General features: G+C 38.8%; 1 protein-coding gene across 1 annotated transcript in view; it reads right to left on the reverse strand.

The window, feature by feature from the left end:
• The window catches only part of LOC131989221 (collagen alpha-1(XXV) chain-like), a 30851-nt gene that overhangs the window by 7131 nt on the left and 3890 nt on the right, over positions 1-19830 (reverse strand). The window contains exons 5-9 of the mRNA XM_059354411.1: positions 13316-13342; positions 12000-12044; positions 9945-9989; positions 9686-9822; positions 8981-9007 (exon numbers count right to left, since the gene is read on the reverse strand). Coding sequence (XP_059210394.1) covers positions 8981-9007; positions 9686-9822; positions 9945-9989; positions 12000-12044; positions 13316-13342 — 281 coding nt within the window. The remainder of the gene's footprint in view (positions 1-8980; positions 9008-9685; positions 9823-9944; positions 9990-11999; positions 12045-13315; positions 13343-19830) is intronic.

The raw sequence follows: 19830 nt of genomic DNA on the forward strand, positions 1-19830 counted from the left end.
CAACCCGGAAGTAGTATCATCATGGGGTTTATTGAGAATTTGCCTATGGGATTTTTGCATTGGATTTTCGATCATTGTCAAACAAACGTTTCTGATGCTAACATCACTTTTATGATGTTTGAAGAGTTAATGCAGCTGACGAAAGTAAAAAGCTAACATTATGCTATAGTGAACTACTCTATGGTCACATGACTTGAACGTCACAACCGTTATCCTTAAGAAGGTCTCCGACAAGCTAACCAGAGACTGTAGGGCACACTAGTGAGAGAGATCCCGTCTGTGTCCAATGTGATGACGTTTAATGTGCCTGATAACCACTGTAGTCTCATTTAGCCACTTGTAAGCAACCGCCTTTTTAAGGACATGTAAAAACTTAAAAATTCACAAGTGGCGTTATTTACTCACATATTTTTATGTCGTACAACAAAACGCAAACATCTCTTCAGCTTGTGTTAACCACAGACCTTATTTCAGGCATCTAACTAAAGAACCCATTCAAAATCCTCATTGAGCTTGAGAGGTTAGACCCCATGGCGCTGAATTGCTAACTTTCTTCCGCGTTGAAGAACCCATTCCTGTGGCACCCAATAGTTAAGCCCTCCTAAATTCTTTGAGCAATTTGCTACTTTAAATGATGATTATGCTAGTGTTACAGTTTTTTAGTTGCAATTTCACAAAAGTTAACATGACTATTTCACAGCATTGTGATCAAGTGTGATCAGATATGCTGACCATATAACCATTTTACACTGGGTCATATGTTAGCTAGCTAACGTTAGTTTGGTAGTTGGTTCAGTTTGCTAGGTAAACAGTTCTATATACATGTTGTAATCCTATGTAAACGATCTAGTAACAACTAATCTATGTAATAACTCTTTAGTTTGAGTATTGCAAACCTTTTTAATTTGGGGACACTTACTAAGTTTGAACCATAGGGTTTGAACTTACAAACAGCTAAAAAAAAAAAAAAAAAACCTGTAGCGTTAGCTTTGCTCTCACCTTAATGCCTGCTGCAGATGAGCCTGCATCACCCTAAGAGAAGGACAAAATAAAAAATAAAATAATTAGAAAGGTACAAAATGGAAAACAGTCCAAAAGTGAAAGGGGTTATTACAAGACTGGATGAGTTTTCCTGTACAGAAAGAACATTACTGTGCAATTTCAGCAAGAAAAATATGATAGAAGTCTATTTTCACTGAACAATGCAGAACATCATTTCACTCCTACATTTACTGCATTGTCTGGATAGAATTGTGTGAAATCCTATTAGAGAGAGGATTGTCTGCTATTCTAAGCACTGTTTAGATTGAACGTACCTTCTCAAAAAAGTTTGAGAAAGCATTTTTATAACTACTGTGCCGGGAGTCATTTCATTGTTTTTACACTGTCAGAGTGCAGCTGCATACTGGTGATGACATGAAATTTAACACTGTATAGATGTAATCCCCAGCAGTACAGAAGGTAAGGGGTTTGAAAGATATATTGTAGCCTACTAACCGCAACCATCTAAACCATTTTTTCTTTGCATCTCTTCAGGTAAGGTACTGAACTAGAAGTAGATAGCTACTGATATCACATTTTTCCAGTAAAGTCCTCCAAACATCCAGAACCCAGACTCTTTCCTATGCACTGCATTACTACTGCAGCCTACAGTAAAAACATACATAAAACAAGGGGCCAATAAGCGTAATTATGGGCGGTTGGTGGGAAAAGGGAGTGGGGAGAAGGAGACTGGGTCTTTAGCTCTGGTGTGGATTCTGTGGTTTCACTACACATACGCCTTGCGCTCAGAAGTTGCTGAAGGAATGCCTCTCGCCCTCAGCTTTTTATGGGAGTCATTACGATGCATAGCACACAAGGCATCTTTAATTGCGGCATTTTTTTGCAGACAATAAACTGTGTTACTGTTAACAGCTGGGCTTTGTTGCATACTGAAGTGTGCCTCTATCCATATCTTAAAAGTTATCATTCCAATTTTTATATGGGCGTTGTCTTATATATTTTATTGACGGCACAAGGTTCTAAGAGGATGAACTTTTACTGTTAGCCGCGTAAACTGGCTCCTCCTTTTTCATTATCCAAGACAAATGAAAGGCTTTCACATGATTTTACATGATGAGGTAAAACGTTTTTGGTCAGATACTTAAGAAACAACATGGATGTCATGTTGCGGTTGACCGAAATATTATAATATAACAGGAAACTTTATATGGACGCCTATTATTCTGACTTTTTTGTATCTTGGTTGAGTAATTGTTTCAACAAAACAAACATCAAAGTCAGAGCTAGTTTACACCTGTTGCTTTTTGGCCAGGATGGATATGTAACAATGCTTCACATCTTTATTTAATAGTTAGATACTTATACGAAATGGAAACTACAAAAGACCTCACCTTGTTAAGCTCATAATCAAAGTTGTGTCTATATGTAAGCATGGTTGATTCTTTTCTCATTAATAATCTCAGCAGGATGAGACGATAGCAAGCTGATATTGTGGAAAGTAAGAATTTACAGCACAGATGACACACTTTTAATCAAAAAGCAAATATCAGACGAGGCTACACATGCAATTAACACCTCATCCCCCTGCTGCTGAACTGATAAACCCCATCAACATTCTCTGTTATAACAGACCTAACACAAGTCACACCAAGCTTAAGAATCAAGTGAGAGTTTTCACTAGAAGCACTATGAGACGGAAAAAGTGGTGGAGTTGGGAGGTGAGCTGAGGTGTGGCACAGAGTGCTGAAATGTCCCAATTGGGCCAATTACCATGGTGAGACTACAGCTTGTGATTTAACCACAGAGCAGAGCAAGACGGAGAGCTGTCACCACAGCTCCACTTCATTATCGGCACACAGAACCGACGCTGCATATTGCCATTTAAAGATAATAGCATGAAGATAGCATAACGTATACTTGGTAAATCAGGCTATTTTCCAGCTGTTTGCCTAGTAAGAGCCAATGACATGGAGAAGATTAATCAGTGGGCAATGAAGCCGAGCAGCAGAGTAGTGAGAAATGTAACCATTAAATGTCACCACAGCCCTTAAAACATGACTCCTACTTCATATTACGCTCATTAGTAAAGATGACCAAATTCACCGGCCTCAGCTGAATATCGACCTCAGACACTGAGTTAGAATATATGTGAGGCAACACAGATTATGATTGGCTCCCAGGGCAGAAAAGGCCCTGCCAACAGTTGAAACATAGCCAGTTCACAAGAGCTTGGACCGGATCTTAGGATTCAAAAATTATACCAACCACTGTGCCACACCGGCCAGAGCCAAGAGCTCAGCCTGGAAGTTCCCAAAACCATTTCAAGAGTTTACTTAGGTTTATTTTCTTTAAACCTTTAAAGAATTTTCCTATCTCTGAGGTTTTACTTTTTCAATGAGAAGAGTCACAGTTAATTTCACACCTAGTTAAATACTTAGGCAGAATGCATCAGAGGTAAATGGTTTAGAACTAAAGCTTTTAACTGCGGTAATGATTTGTTTTAAATGAGGCCAGAGATGGACAGGCAGAGCTGCTCTCCTCCCAGTGGATGATGGCAAAACAGCAGATACATGCAGATAATGTACACTATAGGCTAAAGAGATGGAAAGTATTTCCTCAAATACTGCACTTAATGCATTTATTTGATGGCTATCATTACTTGTGATTATGCAGTTCAAGATTGTAAATCCAAAACATGAATGTCTCAACTATGATGCATTATTGTAGGTTAAATACCTGTCTCCTACCACCTATTACACCTGACCAAGGTTTCCTGTGTGGCAGTTTGACTAAACATAGCTTTACTTACTAAATATGCACCATGTGAGCACATTATACACTAACATTAAGTGTCCCCTCCATTAGCAGGACAACAAAGATTAGGTGATAAAGCAAGACCTTCGATGGCTTTGGTGCAAATACTTAAAGCATCTCCAAAGCTCACTAATTAACATGTTTAATCTTTTATTCAACCCATACAAGAAGTTTTGCAATTATTCAGGTTGTTATGCGCCAGACTATTTCTTGGCATTGATCAGTTGCCTGGCAACCAGAGGAGACTGCAGGAAGTTATTGTTCCAAGCCAAGAAATTAGAAGTTAGGCAAACAACCACCCATAAAATAGCGATGGCTTTTGAGGTATTGGTAGGGTAGATTTAGTTACTTTTGGACAGAACTTACAGCTAACTTATTGCTTGGTTTAGCAACATATTTACCTTACATTATGATGGCTGCATTATGTAATCATATTTCAGGGATGGGGCGGTGCCACCCCTTGTCCCCCATCTATACACATGCCTGCCAAAGAGTAACAGAATGTTACACAAATCTCTTTCCCTCACATCCTAAATGACAGAGTACACATGTCCTGTCGTCTCTTTCACACTCTGCAGATCCCCCGCCATCAAAACAATCTCTCTTTGTATCATGCAAAGCCCGGACCGACTGCTTGCTCCACCATTTCTCTCCCCCCTTTGCCCTCCCTGAGGTTTCTCTGCTCACTATACCGAGGTTTCGCTGCCTCACCTCTCACCCTGTGTTACCACAATATCCCCGCAGAGCGTGCTGTGTATTGTTAACTTTGGCATCTTCTACATGGAAGACAAAAGATGCTCTTCTTTCCCCTCCTGTATTCCCTCGACCGTCTCTGGTTTACTCTTCCGCCAGTGAAACAAAATTGATCGGGTGAGGGCAGTTGATTAGACACATAAGTTTGATGGCAGGCGGCTCAGTCTGTGCAGTGACAGTTTTCTCCTCCAGTTGATCCTGTGTACTATACATTGAGCATGTATTTTTTTTCAATTGCACTGAAAAAATCTGTCACTACTCAGACATATGGTAAACTCTTCTGAAAGTCTACTGAGTTTTATCTTGATTGCAATTATTCCTACAACATATGTTGTGCACTACGCTCACTTTAACATCTTGACTTTGACGGTATGAGAAGATGAGGTAATCCTATCCTTACTATGAAAAAATCCTCACCACTTCCAGGTCTTTACACTACCTTCTGTCTCTTTTTATTGCAAAATACATGAGTATGCTCTTGAAGAATGAATGGCAGGTGACTGGCTACAGAGCTCTGAATTCCCATGGTACTCAATTCCACTTTTTTTTTCTTTACTCCTGCAGCGAAAATCCATTTTTTCACTTTTACTGCATTGAGGTAGACCAGATCAAAGTGGTGCTCGAGCTGCAAAGTTTTATCACCCTCCACTTTCCTTTTTGTTCACTCATTTTCCACAGATGATATCCTGCATCTGTTTCCCTCAAATGGTGTCTTTTTTGGCAGCCGTGTTCAGCAGTCTTTTAAAAACCAGAGTGCCCATAAAGTGAGAAGTTATCAAAGTTGTTCTCTGCTCAACAGCAATAAATTGGCAGTGACATTTTGAGTACACTGTTTCTAGTCCGGTGCTGGTCTATCAGGTATATTTTCTTTTTATACCTAACTCAGTATTTCAAGCAGAAAGCAGCATCTCCAGTGTATTAAAAAATCACAGTATTTTATAACTGCTGTCTGTTTCTCGCAACTGTGTCATCATTTTTTGACAACTTTGAAAATAATCTTTATCTTTTCCCTGAAGTGTGAGCAACTTGTGCATAGGACAAATCAATATTTTCAAAGAAGCTGTTATTTTTCAGCTCCATAATTGTTTGGTTTCTGAAATGCTTTGAAAAGAGTAAAGGAGCCAACATTCAGTCATGAGGTCACCCAATACAAATAAGGCTGTGACCCATTTTCATAAACAAAGTAATAGCAGCAAAGGCAACATGACAAATCCTGGATAGGATGCATAATCTGCCTCTGGACATGATGTAAATATACTAACCCAAAACAAAAGAAAAATAATTCCCGAAAACAAAAGCTTTTGGAGAGAATCATGAATCTATTACTTTAGCCCGGCAGTCTGTCCAGCAGAGCTCCACTCTGCCTTTTGTTGGAAGTGTATCCCTACTTGACAAGCTGTCTTGATGATAAATGGTCCCAAATTAATGCAGGAGCCATCCGACCAGAAAATGTAGCGTCAGCATAGCATAGCAATTAAGTCCACATTAAGCACAAAGGACGCATCAAGTGCCAGGATGATTGCTGTTGTGTAGCCTTGACTACAGCTGATGGCACTTGACCTGAGCTACTTCTGCGGCTGCTGCTCTGCACAGATCTCCTCTCAGATGGCTAACATTAACTTTTTTTTTAATGTTTTCCGGCCACAGCCAGACTGCTGTTTCTCTGTGCCTGTTCCAAGACATAAACACAAAGAAGGAAAGGTAAAGTGGAATTCACATACCTTCTCTCCTATATCACCTTTCGGTCCGTCTTCTCCCATGTCACCCTGTGATGAAAAAACAGAGAGGTTAATCATATTCAGTTCATTGATTGCAGCAGTGTGTCAATGCTGAAATAAATGATACAGCTGAGAATCTAAAATCTACAGAAAAAGATATTAAACATGACCACCAGATTGCTTAAACACGAGCAGCACACAGTAGGACTTTGACAATTCTTCTTATTCTGTGATTGACTGCCGTGTAAAATGGCGTAATGGATGCTTGCAGAAAAAGCCAAGAATACTGTAGCAAAGACAGAGTACCATTACTGTACATGTTTAATTCACTTTGGTCACTAACTGAGTCATCACACATGGTTCAAATATGATTTCAGGTGACGTAATGCAGTCTGTGGGGCATTGTGGAGGTCCTAAACTCCTGGCGTCAACTGTGAACAACTTAACTTCGAAACTCACAACTTTTCCATCTTAGCTGTATGAAATATATTGAATGTCAGGGCTGTTTTTAGCCGCTCTACTGGCCTGGCACTATGGATGTTAATGTCAGTTTGGTCCAGACTGAAATATCTCAACAATGGAAACTTTGTTTGTACAGATATTCAAGAGACAGCAAGAGATTTTTAGGTGACCAAAATGTAACAATTAACTTTCATTAACACACTGTGAAAGGCTCAAAGGTCTAAGAATGGAATGGACATGGAAACACCATGGTAGCGACCTACTAATCACAAGGTAGCCATAGTAAATGCACACCACACCATCTATTATCCTCTAAAAAAGACCATAATGTGCTACATAAACATCAAGCTTTACTGCAGAAGACTTGAAATCAGTGACTGAGACCATATAGTCATTAGGAAAATGTTTACTTCAGTAATAAATAAGAAGTAGGGTCATTTTCTTATAGACTTGCATACAATCTGACTTCTTTTCTACTAGAGCAGTCGCCCCCTTCTGGCCATTAGAAAGAATGCATTTTTAGACATGTCTGCATTGGCTTCACTTTTCAACCCCTATGTTATAGCTGGGCCAAATATCATACCAGCTTAACATCAGCATGTTAGCCTGCTGATATTAGCATTCACCTCAAAGGGCCTGTGCCTTTGTACAGCCTCACAGAGCCTATAGAGTGTTGTAGACTATTGATTATTTAGCAATGCATTGATGTAAAACCAGTGGATTTTATATCAAGAGCATTAAAGCCTGAAATGTTCCAAAGGTAAAAGTAAGAAAACCCAAGGATTTAAAGTGAAGGGCTGTGTCCTTATGGGGGATATTATCCTATGTTATCCTACTGTATAAAACTCTGTGCTGCTCAAACAATCACCTTTTATCTGTAAGTGATTGGCACTGCTTTCTTGAATTTGCCTTTTGGCCTTTCAGTTAGTAACCAAAGCCAATAACAACAGTTTATGTTAACATATTTGGCTCCTCTCAAAATAAAAGCTCAAAGTACTTTGGAGTAAATTTCAGTGCTGTCCTTGGCAGTCTCCTGACTGTCTTCCACTTTTCATGAATCCACATGGATTTATATTAAGTAAATTATAGCCTAATGGACCGGGAATCATACAATGAATAGCAATTCCAAAGATTTGAAATCAAAGGTTGGGTCCTTGTGGAGAATATAAAAAAGCAATTTCAAGAAAGTGAGTTTACTGTAACAGGACACTATGCTTGACATCAAGTGTTCTCAAGTTTAGATTAATTGTCTTTTTTTTTCATCTATTAATCTATAGGTTAGAAGTTAAAATGACTGCAAGCACAGAGACAAGATTTAAATAAATAAAAACTTGCTTTCCCGACTTTGCCTGCTGGCTCTTTACTTTACAAACAAAGCCAAAAGCAGCATTTTATGTTAACAGATCTGGCTCCTCTTAAAGTAAAAACTTGTAGTATTTTAAATTGAGTCCCAACGAGGGAAGTGACTTGACATGACAATAAAGACTGTAATAAAATAAACATATTCTGACACAGCTATAGTTTATTCTGTCTAATATTTGCCTGTTTATGATAATAGTTTTCCCTTTAGATGTTTAATAAAGTATTCAAATGAAACATGAACTTAGCAGAGAACATAGATGTTTGGCAACCTGTGAGAAGGCCCTGACTGAGCTGAACTCACACGAAAGCAAACTCCTCTCCGTGCAGGTTATAAAACTGTACATTGAGCCATTGAGCCGAACAGCCTCATTATCACGAGTGTGCCAATAGGGAATAAGTCGCTTATTTGAAGAAAAACTCAACAAGAACTGAGAACAAGCGCCTGAAGGCCAGTCTGTGGTCGATGAAGAACACTGAGTCATCACCTCCCTCCCTCCCCATCCCACTCTCCACTCGGTCAGCGTTCACACCTCCCACCCGCTGCTGTCCACCAACAGTGAATAAGGGCACCATTACAATTAGCGATCGGAGAAAAGAAGGCTGCTTTTCCTCACTGAGGCTATTGTGTGGGTTCAGTTTTTTTGTGTCCTCTGAGGCCCGCAGTTGGAGAAATTGGGCTTAATTTTGTGACTCACTGAATCACTGACTCACTGATGGCCATATGTGAGAAGGGAGTCACCTTTGAAGAAACAAGCTGGTGTTGTGTTAAGTAAAGGCAGAGCTGCCGTCATGACGGCTGTTCTAACACATGGTGAGATATCAAGACGGATGCTAATAATAATATTTGGTGATCTGAATTAGCACCTTACCTTTTCACCTCGCTCTCCCATTTCACCCTGTTGGGAAAGAAAGCAGAGTATTAAACACAGAAAACTCAAGGGGAGGTGGGTTCAGTTGGGGGGTTATTGTAGCCACTAAGGGTCAGATAAAATCTGGGGTTAAAGTCATGTTAGATTATAGAAATCCTCTTGTGTTATGGCTGCTTTTTCCCCAGACAGACCCTCAAGTACCGGCTTTTTGCAGTATTTTTGAACATCATTACAGGCCAGATTAAATAATATTAATACTTAATACTTTCTTTTGCACCATACTGCACTGTGAACTCTTGTTACTTATGTCCATTTATTGTCTCTATGTACAAAACACTGCTGCTATACTTCTGTGCAATATAAGTATTGCATTTTTACAGTTTTATATTTTTCTGTTTATACTTTATTTATCTTGCATTCCAAAATAGAATCACTGTGAGCCAATGTATGAGAATTTCATTCAAATGTGCATTTGTCTAAGTATAACTGAATGACAACAAAGTCTGTCTAAACCTTAGTCTAAATCGTCTAAATACAATTATAAAAGTCCAAAATCCTAATTGTATTATTATTACTTAAATTATTGTTTCACTATAGTTCAAACTTAAACGTAGGTGCTACAATCACATTTATTCACACACATAAATAAATGCCATTAAAGAAGCATTTTCTTTTTATTTATTAGAAAATTTACATCATGTGAACATCCAGCAAAAATGAAGGAAAAGATATGTATGATTGCTAAAGAAGAATGAGAAACAATAAGTACAAAAAAGTACAATGGGGGAAAAAAAACTATAGAAATGGCAAAAAGCGTAGAAAAAGTTAAAAACAAAGAGTTTCTGTGATGGGGTAAGATGGGAAGGAGAAAAATGATTAATTATTTTGAAACAACAAAAAATAAAAAAATATATGATCGCCATGAATTTAAAGAATGAGAGTGCACAGAATATGTGCACCAGACCTTGTTTCCAGGGACACCGTCCAATCCTGGGATGCCAACATCCCCCTATGGACAGCATAACATACACACAATGGCTGTGTTCAGTGTGCAGTATGAACTCTGATTTAAGGTCAGGAGATACAAAGAGTTTTATTTTTTTGGCATTTGGAGATAACCTCTAACCTTCACAGAGGTTAAGCTTGTGTCATACTGCACAGGTGTTACACATTTGCAGGATGGTTGATAACAGGACAGTAGAAAGAATAGATCATGTATTTTACCATAGTGTATTATCAGGAATGGACCTTCCACATGGTACTAGACAGCTACGAATTAATAAATTCCATTAAATTACCCAAGAATTCCAATATAAATAAAATGTTGAAACCGCAAACTAAATGTGAAAGCAGAGAAGATAAACAGTCTGATTAAAAGCTTAATTATCTTTGGTTTGGTTCTGAACATCAGCGACATGAACAAATGCTAATAAAGTTTGTTTTTATGTCTCAGTTCCCATTATTGTTTTAATTGAAGGGTTCATTTGCAAAACCAGATACAAATCTCTAGTTTATTTATTTTCCTAAATCATGTGTTTTTTGTGTGTGTGTGTGTGTGTGTGTGCAAGCCAGGAAATATAAGTCAAATTGGTTTGAGGTTGTTTTGTAAGATATCTTAAAAACTTTTTTTCATACATCATGTTTTTTCTCTCAAAGGAATATCAATCAAACAGATTAATTCATTTTAAGAATGGCTTTTATCTGTTGTGTGCAAATGAACCCTTCAGCTTTCCCACAATGCTTTGTTTTCATGAAACATTGTGGAAATATCAGTGTGTATGATCTGTGTGTAGGGCGTATCTCCTCAGCTACACACGAGTGGTGAAACTCTTCATAAATACTGGAATCATGTATCATCTATCAGCCAACATATGGGAGTCATTGACATAATTATGATGATATATTGCCATAATGATGATGGAGTCTGATTAAAAACTCCTAAACTGGGCCTGATAAGGTTCGCATTAGTAATCATCCCTTTTTAGTGGATATCTATGTCGGATCAATACGATGTCTGCCAGTCAACCTGCCACTGCTGGCAGAGCAGCCTTTACTGCTTCAGACTTCAACTTTCTGCATGAGTGACAGTTACATACCATAACAGATTCTCTTTTATAACTGCATTGCACAGCATTGGAGTTCTATTTCATGCTGGCAAACTCCACTGCTTACACAAGTATGGAATTAGGCCTTCAGCTTTTGCTGTCTCCAGAGTCAGTATGGCTTTCACTCTGGTTTCTATTACAGCCATGCGTGCCTCTCCGCTCATATCTTTATAAATGCATGCTTGAGATTAGAAAGATGGCGCCTCTCAAATCATCTCCCCATTCATTCTCGTCACTCAAACTGTTTGTTCTGGAATAAATATGCTTTTCCTTTTTTTCCCCCCATTGTGAAACACCTGCACTGTGTCTTCTTTATTCGGTTTGAGAATGAAATGCAGAAATGAGAGTGAGAGTGTGAGCAGATTCACAGGCAGCTCGAAACGGCACTTTGTGGTTAAGACTTGAGGATGCAGCCCAGGGGATTTCTCCCAAATAGGATAGCGGTTTGAAATTGTCAGAATGCATGGCAGAACATTTCTAATGTGAAAAGTGCAACATATGGCCAAAAAGACTAATGAAAACTCTAAGTATGTTACAGTGAGTCTTTTAAGGATAAAATACTTTCAGGTGTGGATGGAAGTTGGCTTTCTGAACTTTTTTGGAGGGAAGCATTATACCATGCTCAGGCTAAACTAGAGGCTACTCAATTTAACAGAAAATATATAGCATTATGAGTTTGCTTTTTTTGTTTAAATAAAAAGTTAAAGGACATTATTTTTTCTTTGTAAACTCTTCTGTTTAACTCTAACATCAAATCAGTTTTTCTAAAAAAATAAAAAAAAATTGTTAACAAACATTATTCTGCAGCAGCTCCCAATGTCCTGGTTAAAACTAGTCTAAATGAAACCAAAAAGAACGGTATTGAATTGTGCATCACAATCATCAACTGTATCTCTTTATATGAGTAACCTCACCTTCAGTCCATCAACACCGGGGACTCCAGGAGACCCGAGTGAACCCTGAGAAATAAACACAAGGTTCTTTAGGCATCATTACATATAGCAATCACACTGGACACTGCAGAGTTATGGTTATCAAAAATCTATTATACCCATGACAATATACTATCGACCCTTGCATCCCCCACTTCAGCATATACACACAATATTTGCTGATCCTACAAAACCAGGCCAGAATAAATATTACATGTCGTATTTTAAGATCCGTGAAGTTATGGACAACGCAGGCAGAGGGCGAGCCTAACTCTGTTGAGAGAGAAGAGAAAGTAAAAAAAAAAAAAAGAAGAATAAAAGGCTTTGTATATACTGTAGCTCTTGTGTTTGCATGGACTCATTTAACTTACTTAAAGCAGATGATTTAGACTCTGAGGTTGCACCAAGCATGTTTTAATGAACAGCCACTCTCTTGCATAGCGGTTTGCTTATGTTGGCTATTTGTGCTTCTTCGTAATAAAAATGACTTACTGTTACCATGGTCAATTTTATAGATTTATAGATGGGTAAAACAATGATACATTTTGATGAAAAACTATTTTTGTAATTTCTTAAATATTTAAAATTTAACTTGGGGTAAAAAAGGAGAATGAACCACAAAATAAAAAGTTATTACTACAGTAAAAAGTCGAATTATGTTAAACACTCTATCATGTCGTGACACCAAGTCAATCAGCAAGGTGATGAAACCTGAATAACTGTTGACGTGGCCCCTCTGCTAAACACAGCGCTACACCAGCAGTAGATCTAATTGAGTAGCCTCGGGGCCTGGCTTATGAGTCATTAACACGGCGGTGTGTCATCATTGACCCCTCCACACACCCCCTCCTACGCCGACAGGAGGCCTTGCCGACAGATGACAGCGCAGACAGGAAGTGTCTGATTGGGTTACACTGAACAAACACTGGCAGCTACCTGATGGCTGGATATGGCTTACATCTGTTCTCCACATCAGCGCCGCCAGGGACCCTCTGCCTGTATCGCAGCACTTAGCTCCAGGTTCTCTGTTCTCTGTCTCTCTCCTCTTTTTCTTTCCCTCCTTATGTTGTTTGAGCCTTAACTCTCCTTTTGTCTGTTTACTTGCCCTGACTGTGGCCCTGCATCACTAATCTCCAAGTAAACATATTCAACACCTAGCACTGTTTCTTACAGCCAACTTGTGTACAAATGCAAAACATTAGTCTAAAGAAATTCCCTTTTCAGTGTGACCTTAGTTTTTTCTATCATTCAGGAAATAACATTTTAAAGAATAGTAAGAAATTATTTGTTTCACTTACCTTCAGCCCTTGTGGCCCCTCAGGTCCCTATAAATGAGGGGAGAGAGAGAGAGAGAGAGAGAGAGAGAGAGAGAGAAAGAGAGAGAAAGAGTAGAAGAGAAAAATAACAAAAAGAGTCCATGTCAGATTAAATAATATGATTTCCAGAGCCAACACAGTCACAGCAGAGACTGGCAAGGCTTCTGGTAGGATTTCATACAGTGAGCACACACCCTTCAGGCAGAACCGAATCACAATCGATCCCTTGTTTTATTCTCTGAAAAAGAATGAAAATCACTTTTTTTTCTTTGAGCTTCACCATAAACATGAATCTCTAATAAGACCATGAATAATGAAAACTTTTATGGTTTTATCTTTTATGTTGATCTGTTCATTTTAGCGACTGTAAAAACTTGTTTGGCTGTTCCATGTTCTAAGCCTACAGTCCAACACAAGGGGAAGTTCATAACCTTAATGGGCCAATAGCTGGAAAGCCTCACAAAGCTAATAAGATAGAAAGGGCAAAAAAGGCGCCACATTTCAGTCCAATTGCCAGCAAAAAAAGTAGACATTTAAATGTTTCTGTGAACCACAGATACGTTGATCTGAATTGTTTTTTTGGGGGGGTTTTTGCGGCTATGAAGCAATGTGATGTTAAAAGCCACGTAGGTCAGATGTCAGGCGGAGAGGATTGGAAATGGATGGCACCGACAGCCTGGTCATCAGATATATGTTGTGACCTTTCATCACACCTGATACCAAAGCAGATGGCACCCTTTAGCATGTGTATGAGACACACCAGGCTTTACATTAACTCCAAAGTGAACCCACTCATGACAATATAAGAGGCTTATTCTATTGGATGTAACATAAAAAGTGTAAAGGTCCATTTAGGGTGGACGGGATGGGTGGTGGAAAGTCAAACAAACCCTGGTCTTTGACCCAGGAGACCGGTGTTTGCGTGATATGAAGAGTGAACAATGTTATTTGGAGTCAACCTGCACATCTATATCCAGTAGTTGTAGCTCTTCTTAAGCCCAACTCTGTCATTTTACCCTAACCCTATTTCCTACACTAACATTTTCTTGTAAACATTTATATTGAAAAGCCACTATGCATGTCCCTGTCACATTCAAAACTGATTCAAATAGGGGTATTGTTGTTATTGGTTAACTGCTTTTCGTGCCTAACCGGTTTAGAAACCTTCACATTCAACATATTTGTGGTTCATAATGTGGAAATTCAACGTATCTGTGGTTTGCAGAAAGTTAAAATGCCAACATTTGTCTTGAGACTAGATTGCACATCTCTGAGTTCAGACTCAGTGAGAGAGGTGTTTGGAAAGACAGTTTCTATTTTCAACCTGCTGTTTACCACAATGTAACTGGAGGCCATGTTGGACCCCCAGCCTCCTTTACCAGAACCTTCCTGCAGGACTGCTTTATGACTAATATGAGACACCAAGCTGAAAGTTAGTTTCTTCCATGTTGGCTTCACAAGACTGAACTATTGCAGTACCCACAGCAGTTCATCAACACCTTTCTGCTTGGCTGTTATGATACCTAATGTTGGCCAGCATTTTTCTCACTGCCGGCTCAGGATCTACAGTAAATGGTGCTTTTTGGCTCATCACTCTCAGTTGAGTCAAGACCAGGCAGACTATACCCCACAAGCTCAGTACAACAACAGCTTTCCTCACTTTATTCATGTTGATGCAGTATAATTGGCTAAACCTAAGATCTGGTCCCCTGATGAGTGCAAATGGTCTGTGTGCCTGTATTCAAAAGTAGCCAACGAGGACACATTCAGGTCGAATAGTTTGACTGTCAGTGCAAATTTCTGTGAAGAAGAAGTGTAGGCTGGTGGTGGCCAACTTGTGCTTTGTGGCCAAAGCACCAACGGATGCTTGGCTGAGCTAAAAGGACCATAATAATGGCCAATTTTTCTGAGAATAAACTGTTGGTTCGATCTTTCCATATCTTGTTTGCTTTCTGTTGATGAAACAAGGCGGTCACCAAGTAACAAAAAGCTCAAAACTTTCCCATTCTGAATTTCCATTTTTACAGAACTAGCCTGTTAAAATCCCTGCTGCAACAAGTTCTCACATTTACAGAACAGGCCCACACAGTTGCAGCTCATTTATAGTGCATTCCATCTGCACTTATAACAAAAACCTCAATGAACAACTTTCATTATCCCAGCCGACCAAGAAAAAGGTTTTCCTCCTGCTTGCCTTTAAAAGCCTTTGTTGGCTATCCTCAGTAGGGTTTGGTAAACATCTTTATGACCCACTAGGTATGTGAGAGCATGTGCCACTCGCTTGAACACTAATTAGCTTGGCTACATCTGAGAGCACTCAGGAGCTACTGACTGAAAGGGAGATTTTTCACAAAGTCAAGGGCACTTGAGGAAGTCCTGGCTCTTTTCTTCTCAACTTTGGGCCATGGCTTTGCAGAAAATAAAAACGGAGAATAATCCAAGCATTTTCATTAAAAAGGATAATTATTTTGACTAAAAGTTTTCACGATAGCACATGCTCTGCATATCAGATCTAAGCAGCCTCATTTAACATTCATTAAAGAAAAGAATCCGCAAAATGTGCAAGATGAACAGGACATCTATTGAGGTCGAGCGTCGGAGCACAAATACAAAGCGCTGAATGTTTGCCGCTTTCATTCATGACTCTGAAATGGCAAACAATGAAGCAACTGCCAGGTCGATTCCCACACTCAGTCTGCAGTTGAACCCTCAGCCACTTGAAGAACTTCCAGAGTGTGCATTTCTCGCTCAGCATCCACAGGAAAAATATTTTGGCTGATTAAAGCAAAGAAAAACTTCATGTTGGAGCTTTGTAGTGCAGTTTGAGAGCTTTTGTTCAAAGCCTCTGTTTCACTTACAAGATTATGAAAAAACTTTGCAACATAACGCTGATATTTACAATAAATTAGGTTTTTTTGACAACCTGGGCTTATTGTCTTATGTTTGACCAATGTAGCTATAGGTTAACATAACATGTTCCACCACCATCACTGTGTGCTTTGTTTAAACTGTCTACATGGCTTTTCTTTTGTAATACCTCTCAATCACACTAGCTTTACTGCTACAACAGCAGCGAGGAAGCATATGGCACATATAGACCAAACCAGTAGACTTTATGTCTATTTTATTCATAACAATAGTGTTGACTGCAGTATTAGACCAACCTATAGGCAGGGTTGGAGTTACCATTGAGGTCTCAGCCATGTCCTTGGTAATATTTATGGAACTCTAAGTTAACTTTGTATACAGTAATTACACATATTATATGGTGTTTTTTGTTTGGCTGTTCCACATTTTCCCTTAGAGACCTGTGATCTTCGCTGTCTTTGAGAGGCTTTAGCTTGTTTCTACATAAAGCAAAAGTGAAGATATTCTTTTCATATCAAACTAGACGACCGGAAGCATCCATAGCATTCATTCTGTGGGTACCTATGAGTCTCCCCTTTACAGACATCTCATCTTAATACTAATCCAGTTTCGAGTTGGGGAGAAACCATACAGTCACACATTATGAATGTTATGAATGTCTTCTTTTAGCCTTTTCTAAAATGATGGATATGAATATTTTCGCATGCTGGTGGCTCCAAACAACCTTGGAATAGCATAAATAAGGTATGACTGGAAAGCTGAGACTCTTGTGGGATCTAAAAACTACATTCATTAATGCATTATTATTATTATTAAGATTTAGTATTCTCCACTTAAATGACATACATTGCACTGTGGGGAAGGCTTTGCACAAAATGTATACCAAAACATAGGGGGAGAAAATGATCAGGAAATGTCCAGTTGGTGGCTCATAAAAGGGGTTCTTCTGTGGTTCTTCTAGGGAAATTTTGAAATATATTAATATTTTATAAAAAATCAGTTGTCTGGGACCATGGACTAAAACTGTCATTCTCAAATTCACTTAATTATGGTGTTTCTGGTGAAGCTCAATGAAAATAAATGATTTTCAGATATCAGAAAAAGCTCACATTGGAGAAACTAACACTGGAGAATGTACATACACTGCCTAAACCTAAGACAATAAGACCCAGGTTGTAAATAGAAAAAAAGATTTTTCCTTTAAGAACAAACAGATTTTTTCCACAGAAAAAAAGCTTTTTGCCTATTGATGTCAAAATTTGCCACAACATGGTTCGAGTCCACCGAGCATGTCCCATAAGCCATTTACTCACATCTTTACTCCTCATGTTTGGCTTCACATCAAAAGGAAACTTAGTCAAGGACACCAAAATATTATAGGTATGTCCTCATTATACAGGCATATTAAGTAAATTAGATCCCTGCATGCATGCCTGCGGTGCATTTAAACAAATAAGGTGAGTCACTGGTGCATTGTGGGTAGTTACAGAATGGAAAGGATGTAAAAAGAGGAGCAATGAAATTCAGAAGCAAAATAAGAAATAACTCCAAAAAGAAGATAGAAGGTTTTTCCTCAGTTATGAATGGAACACAACATACAATAGCCCACTGATTTTCTTATTTAGTCTTTTTGAAGCAAAATCAAGTTCAAAATGAAAACTGTGTGCAAGGCTGCAAGCCACCTTTAGAGAGCTGAAGACCCCCTTAATTTACCCCAGAGAGACCTTATGGTACTGATGGTTTTGAATTGAGTCCTGAAAATATTTCCTTTTTCTTCTTCTTTTTCTTCTTACCACCTCCCCCCTCCTACCCGCTGCTCCACAAGAGCTTAATCCTTCTAACCAGCACCATATGTCCTGGAAGGCTGCTGGAAAACTCTGGAATCTACTTTTGCCTCTTTAACAATAGCAGATACATCAAAAACGCTGAGCTGTGTCAAGTGGGCGCTAGCTCCTAGAGTACCGTAAAAGAAGCAAAAGTTGGTGAAGGACCAACCTCGAGCTGACTTGTGCAGATCAAAGATTCTCTTTTCAGCTTATTGCACAAAGTGGAGCCTATCAGTCTAGTTGCTTATGCACATCTAATTCATATTGATTTTCAAAGGCCAATCAAGGGTGTGGACTAATGTTTTGTTATTCCCTATCCAGAGTTTTTTTTTTAGGCCAAATTATCACTTACAGAAACATTTCTCTTGAATCAATTATCCTATCTTTGCTTTTTGTCCTTTCCAAACTGTTGCTGGCTGGAAACAGAAGCTCTGAAACTTTGTGTTAGAGAGGCCATGTCCCATCTCAGGAACATGCTCATCTCATGCTGCTTTACAGGGGGGATTAATTTCGAAATGATGACATTATTCCTTGTTAAAAGTACATTAGTGTCACGCAGTGCATATACTCGTGAAATAGTATGCCTTATTTCCAAAATTACAGCGAGAGCTTATTTTTTTATTCACAGCTCTGTGCAAGGCCTCCAAGCTCCTTCTGAATGGGATTCATCTTTTGCACAACTATGTCAGCTGCTGTCATGAGTGGTTGTGTAAACACTGGAGACTTATGGGAGCACACCTGGGACCACTGGGAAATCTATTTCAAGTTCTTCATTCATGACAGAATGAATTTCAAAATAAAACTCTGCTGCTTGGACAGCTTCGAGCATGACGGGGATAATGGGTAAAACGTATAATTAAAGCTGACAAAAGCTGAAAACTTCCACAACATAAAAGTAGGAAGAGGGTAAAGAGTACACGGTGTGTTAAGTGACCTAAAAGTGATTAGCGATTTTAGCTTTGAACTCCTGTTATTCTAATGCGTCTCTCTCGCCACTTAAGCCTCACCATCCTTTATTTTCTCTGTCCATTTCTTTCCAATCCACCAACTTTTTCCACACCATGGAAAGGGTCAGTGATGGAATCAGAGATGAAAGGGCTTGATAGCACCTCCTCTGTCAGCTTCACTTACTCTCCCCTGCACTTGTGAAAACTGACATCACCAAGTGTTTTTCACATGTCACGTTTTCCGTCTTTGCTTTCTCTGGAATTCGGCTTGACCTATTCAATGTAGCTTTTACAAGGAAACTTTAATCAAATGCTTTATTTGCTGAACACCACAAGTGGTATCCAGTTGCTGTCAACTGGAACAGCTTGTCCCTACTGTATGAGGCATTTTGTGAGAGAAAACAAACGTTTTTGCAGGGCGTCATAAAATGTGTCATTAATATTCACCATATAACTCATAAACCACCTCATCAATATCTCGGAAATTAAATGCACCTTTTTATAGAAAAACCCTAAGTGGCCTGATTGCTTTGTAAGTCAAAAACACAAGATTAAATAAATAAACTCTGTGTAACAGCAACATTAAATAGATGTGGTGTATTTCTGAAAACAGTTGGTCAATTAGAAAATCAAACACGTCCTGCCAAAGAAATGACAATACATATTTCCACTAATTTGTCAGCGTAAATAAGGCAATCAGAAAAAAACAAACCTGTCTGCAGTTGGCATTGACCCTTTTGAAAAAAATTAATATATTTGGGTTAATTATAACATTTAGGTAGTTAAGACTTTTATGTGAGTGTTAAATATGAAACAATACCTCCAACAGGCTGTTAGCTTAGCTTTGCTTGGGAGG

This window comes from Centropristis striata, chromosome 17, assembly GCF_030273125.1.
Source record: "Centropristis striata isolate RG_2023a ecotype Rhode Island chromosome 17, C.striata_1.0, whole genome shotgun sequence".
Taxonomy (NCBI): Eukaryota; Metazoa; Chordata; class Actinopteri; order Perciformes; family Serranidae; genus Centropristis; species Centropristis striata.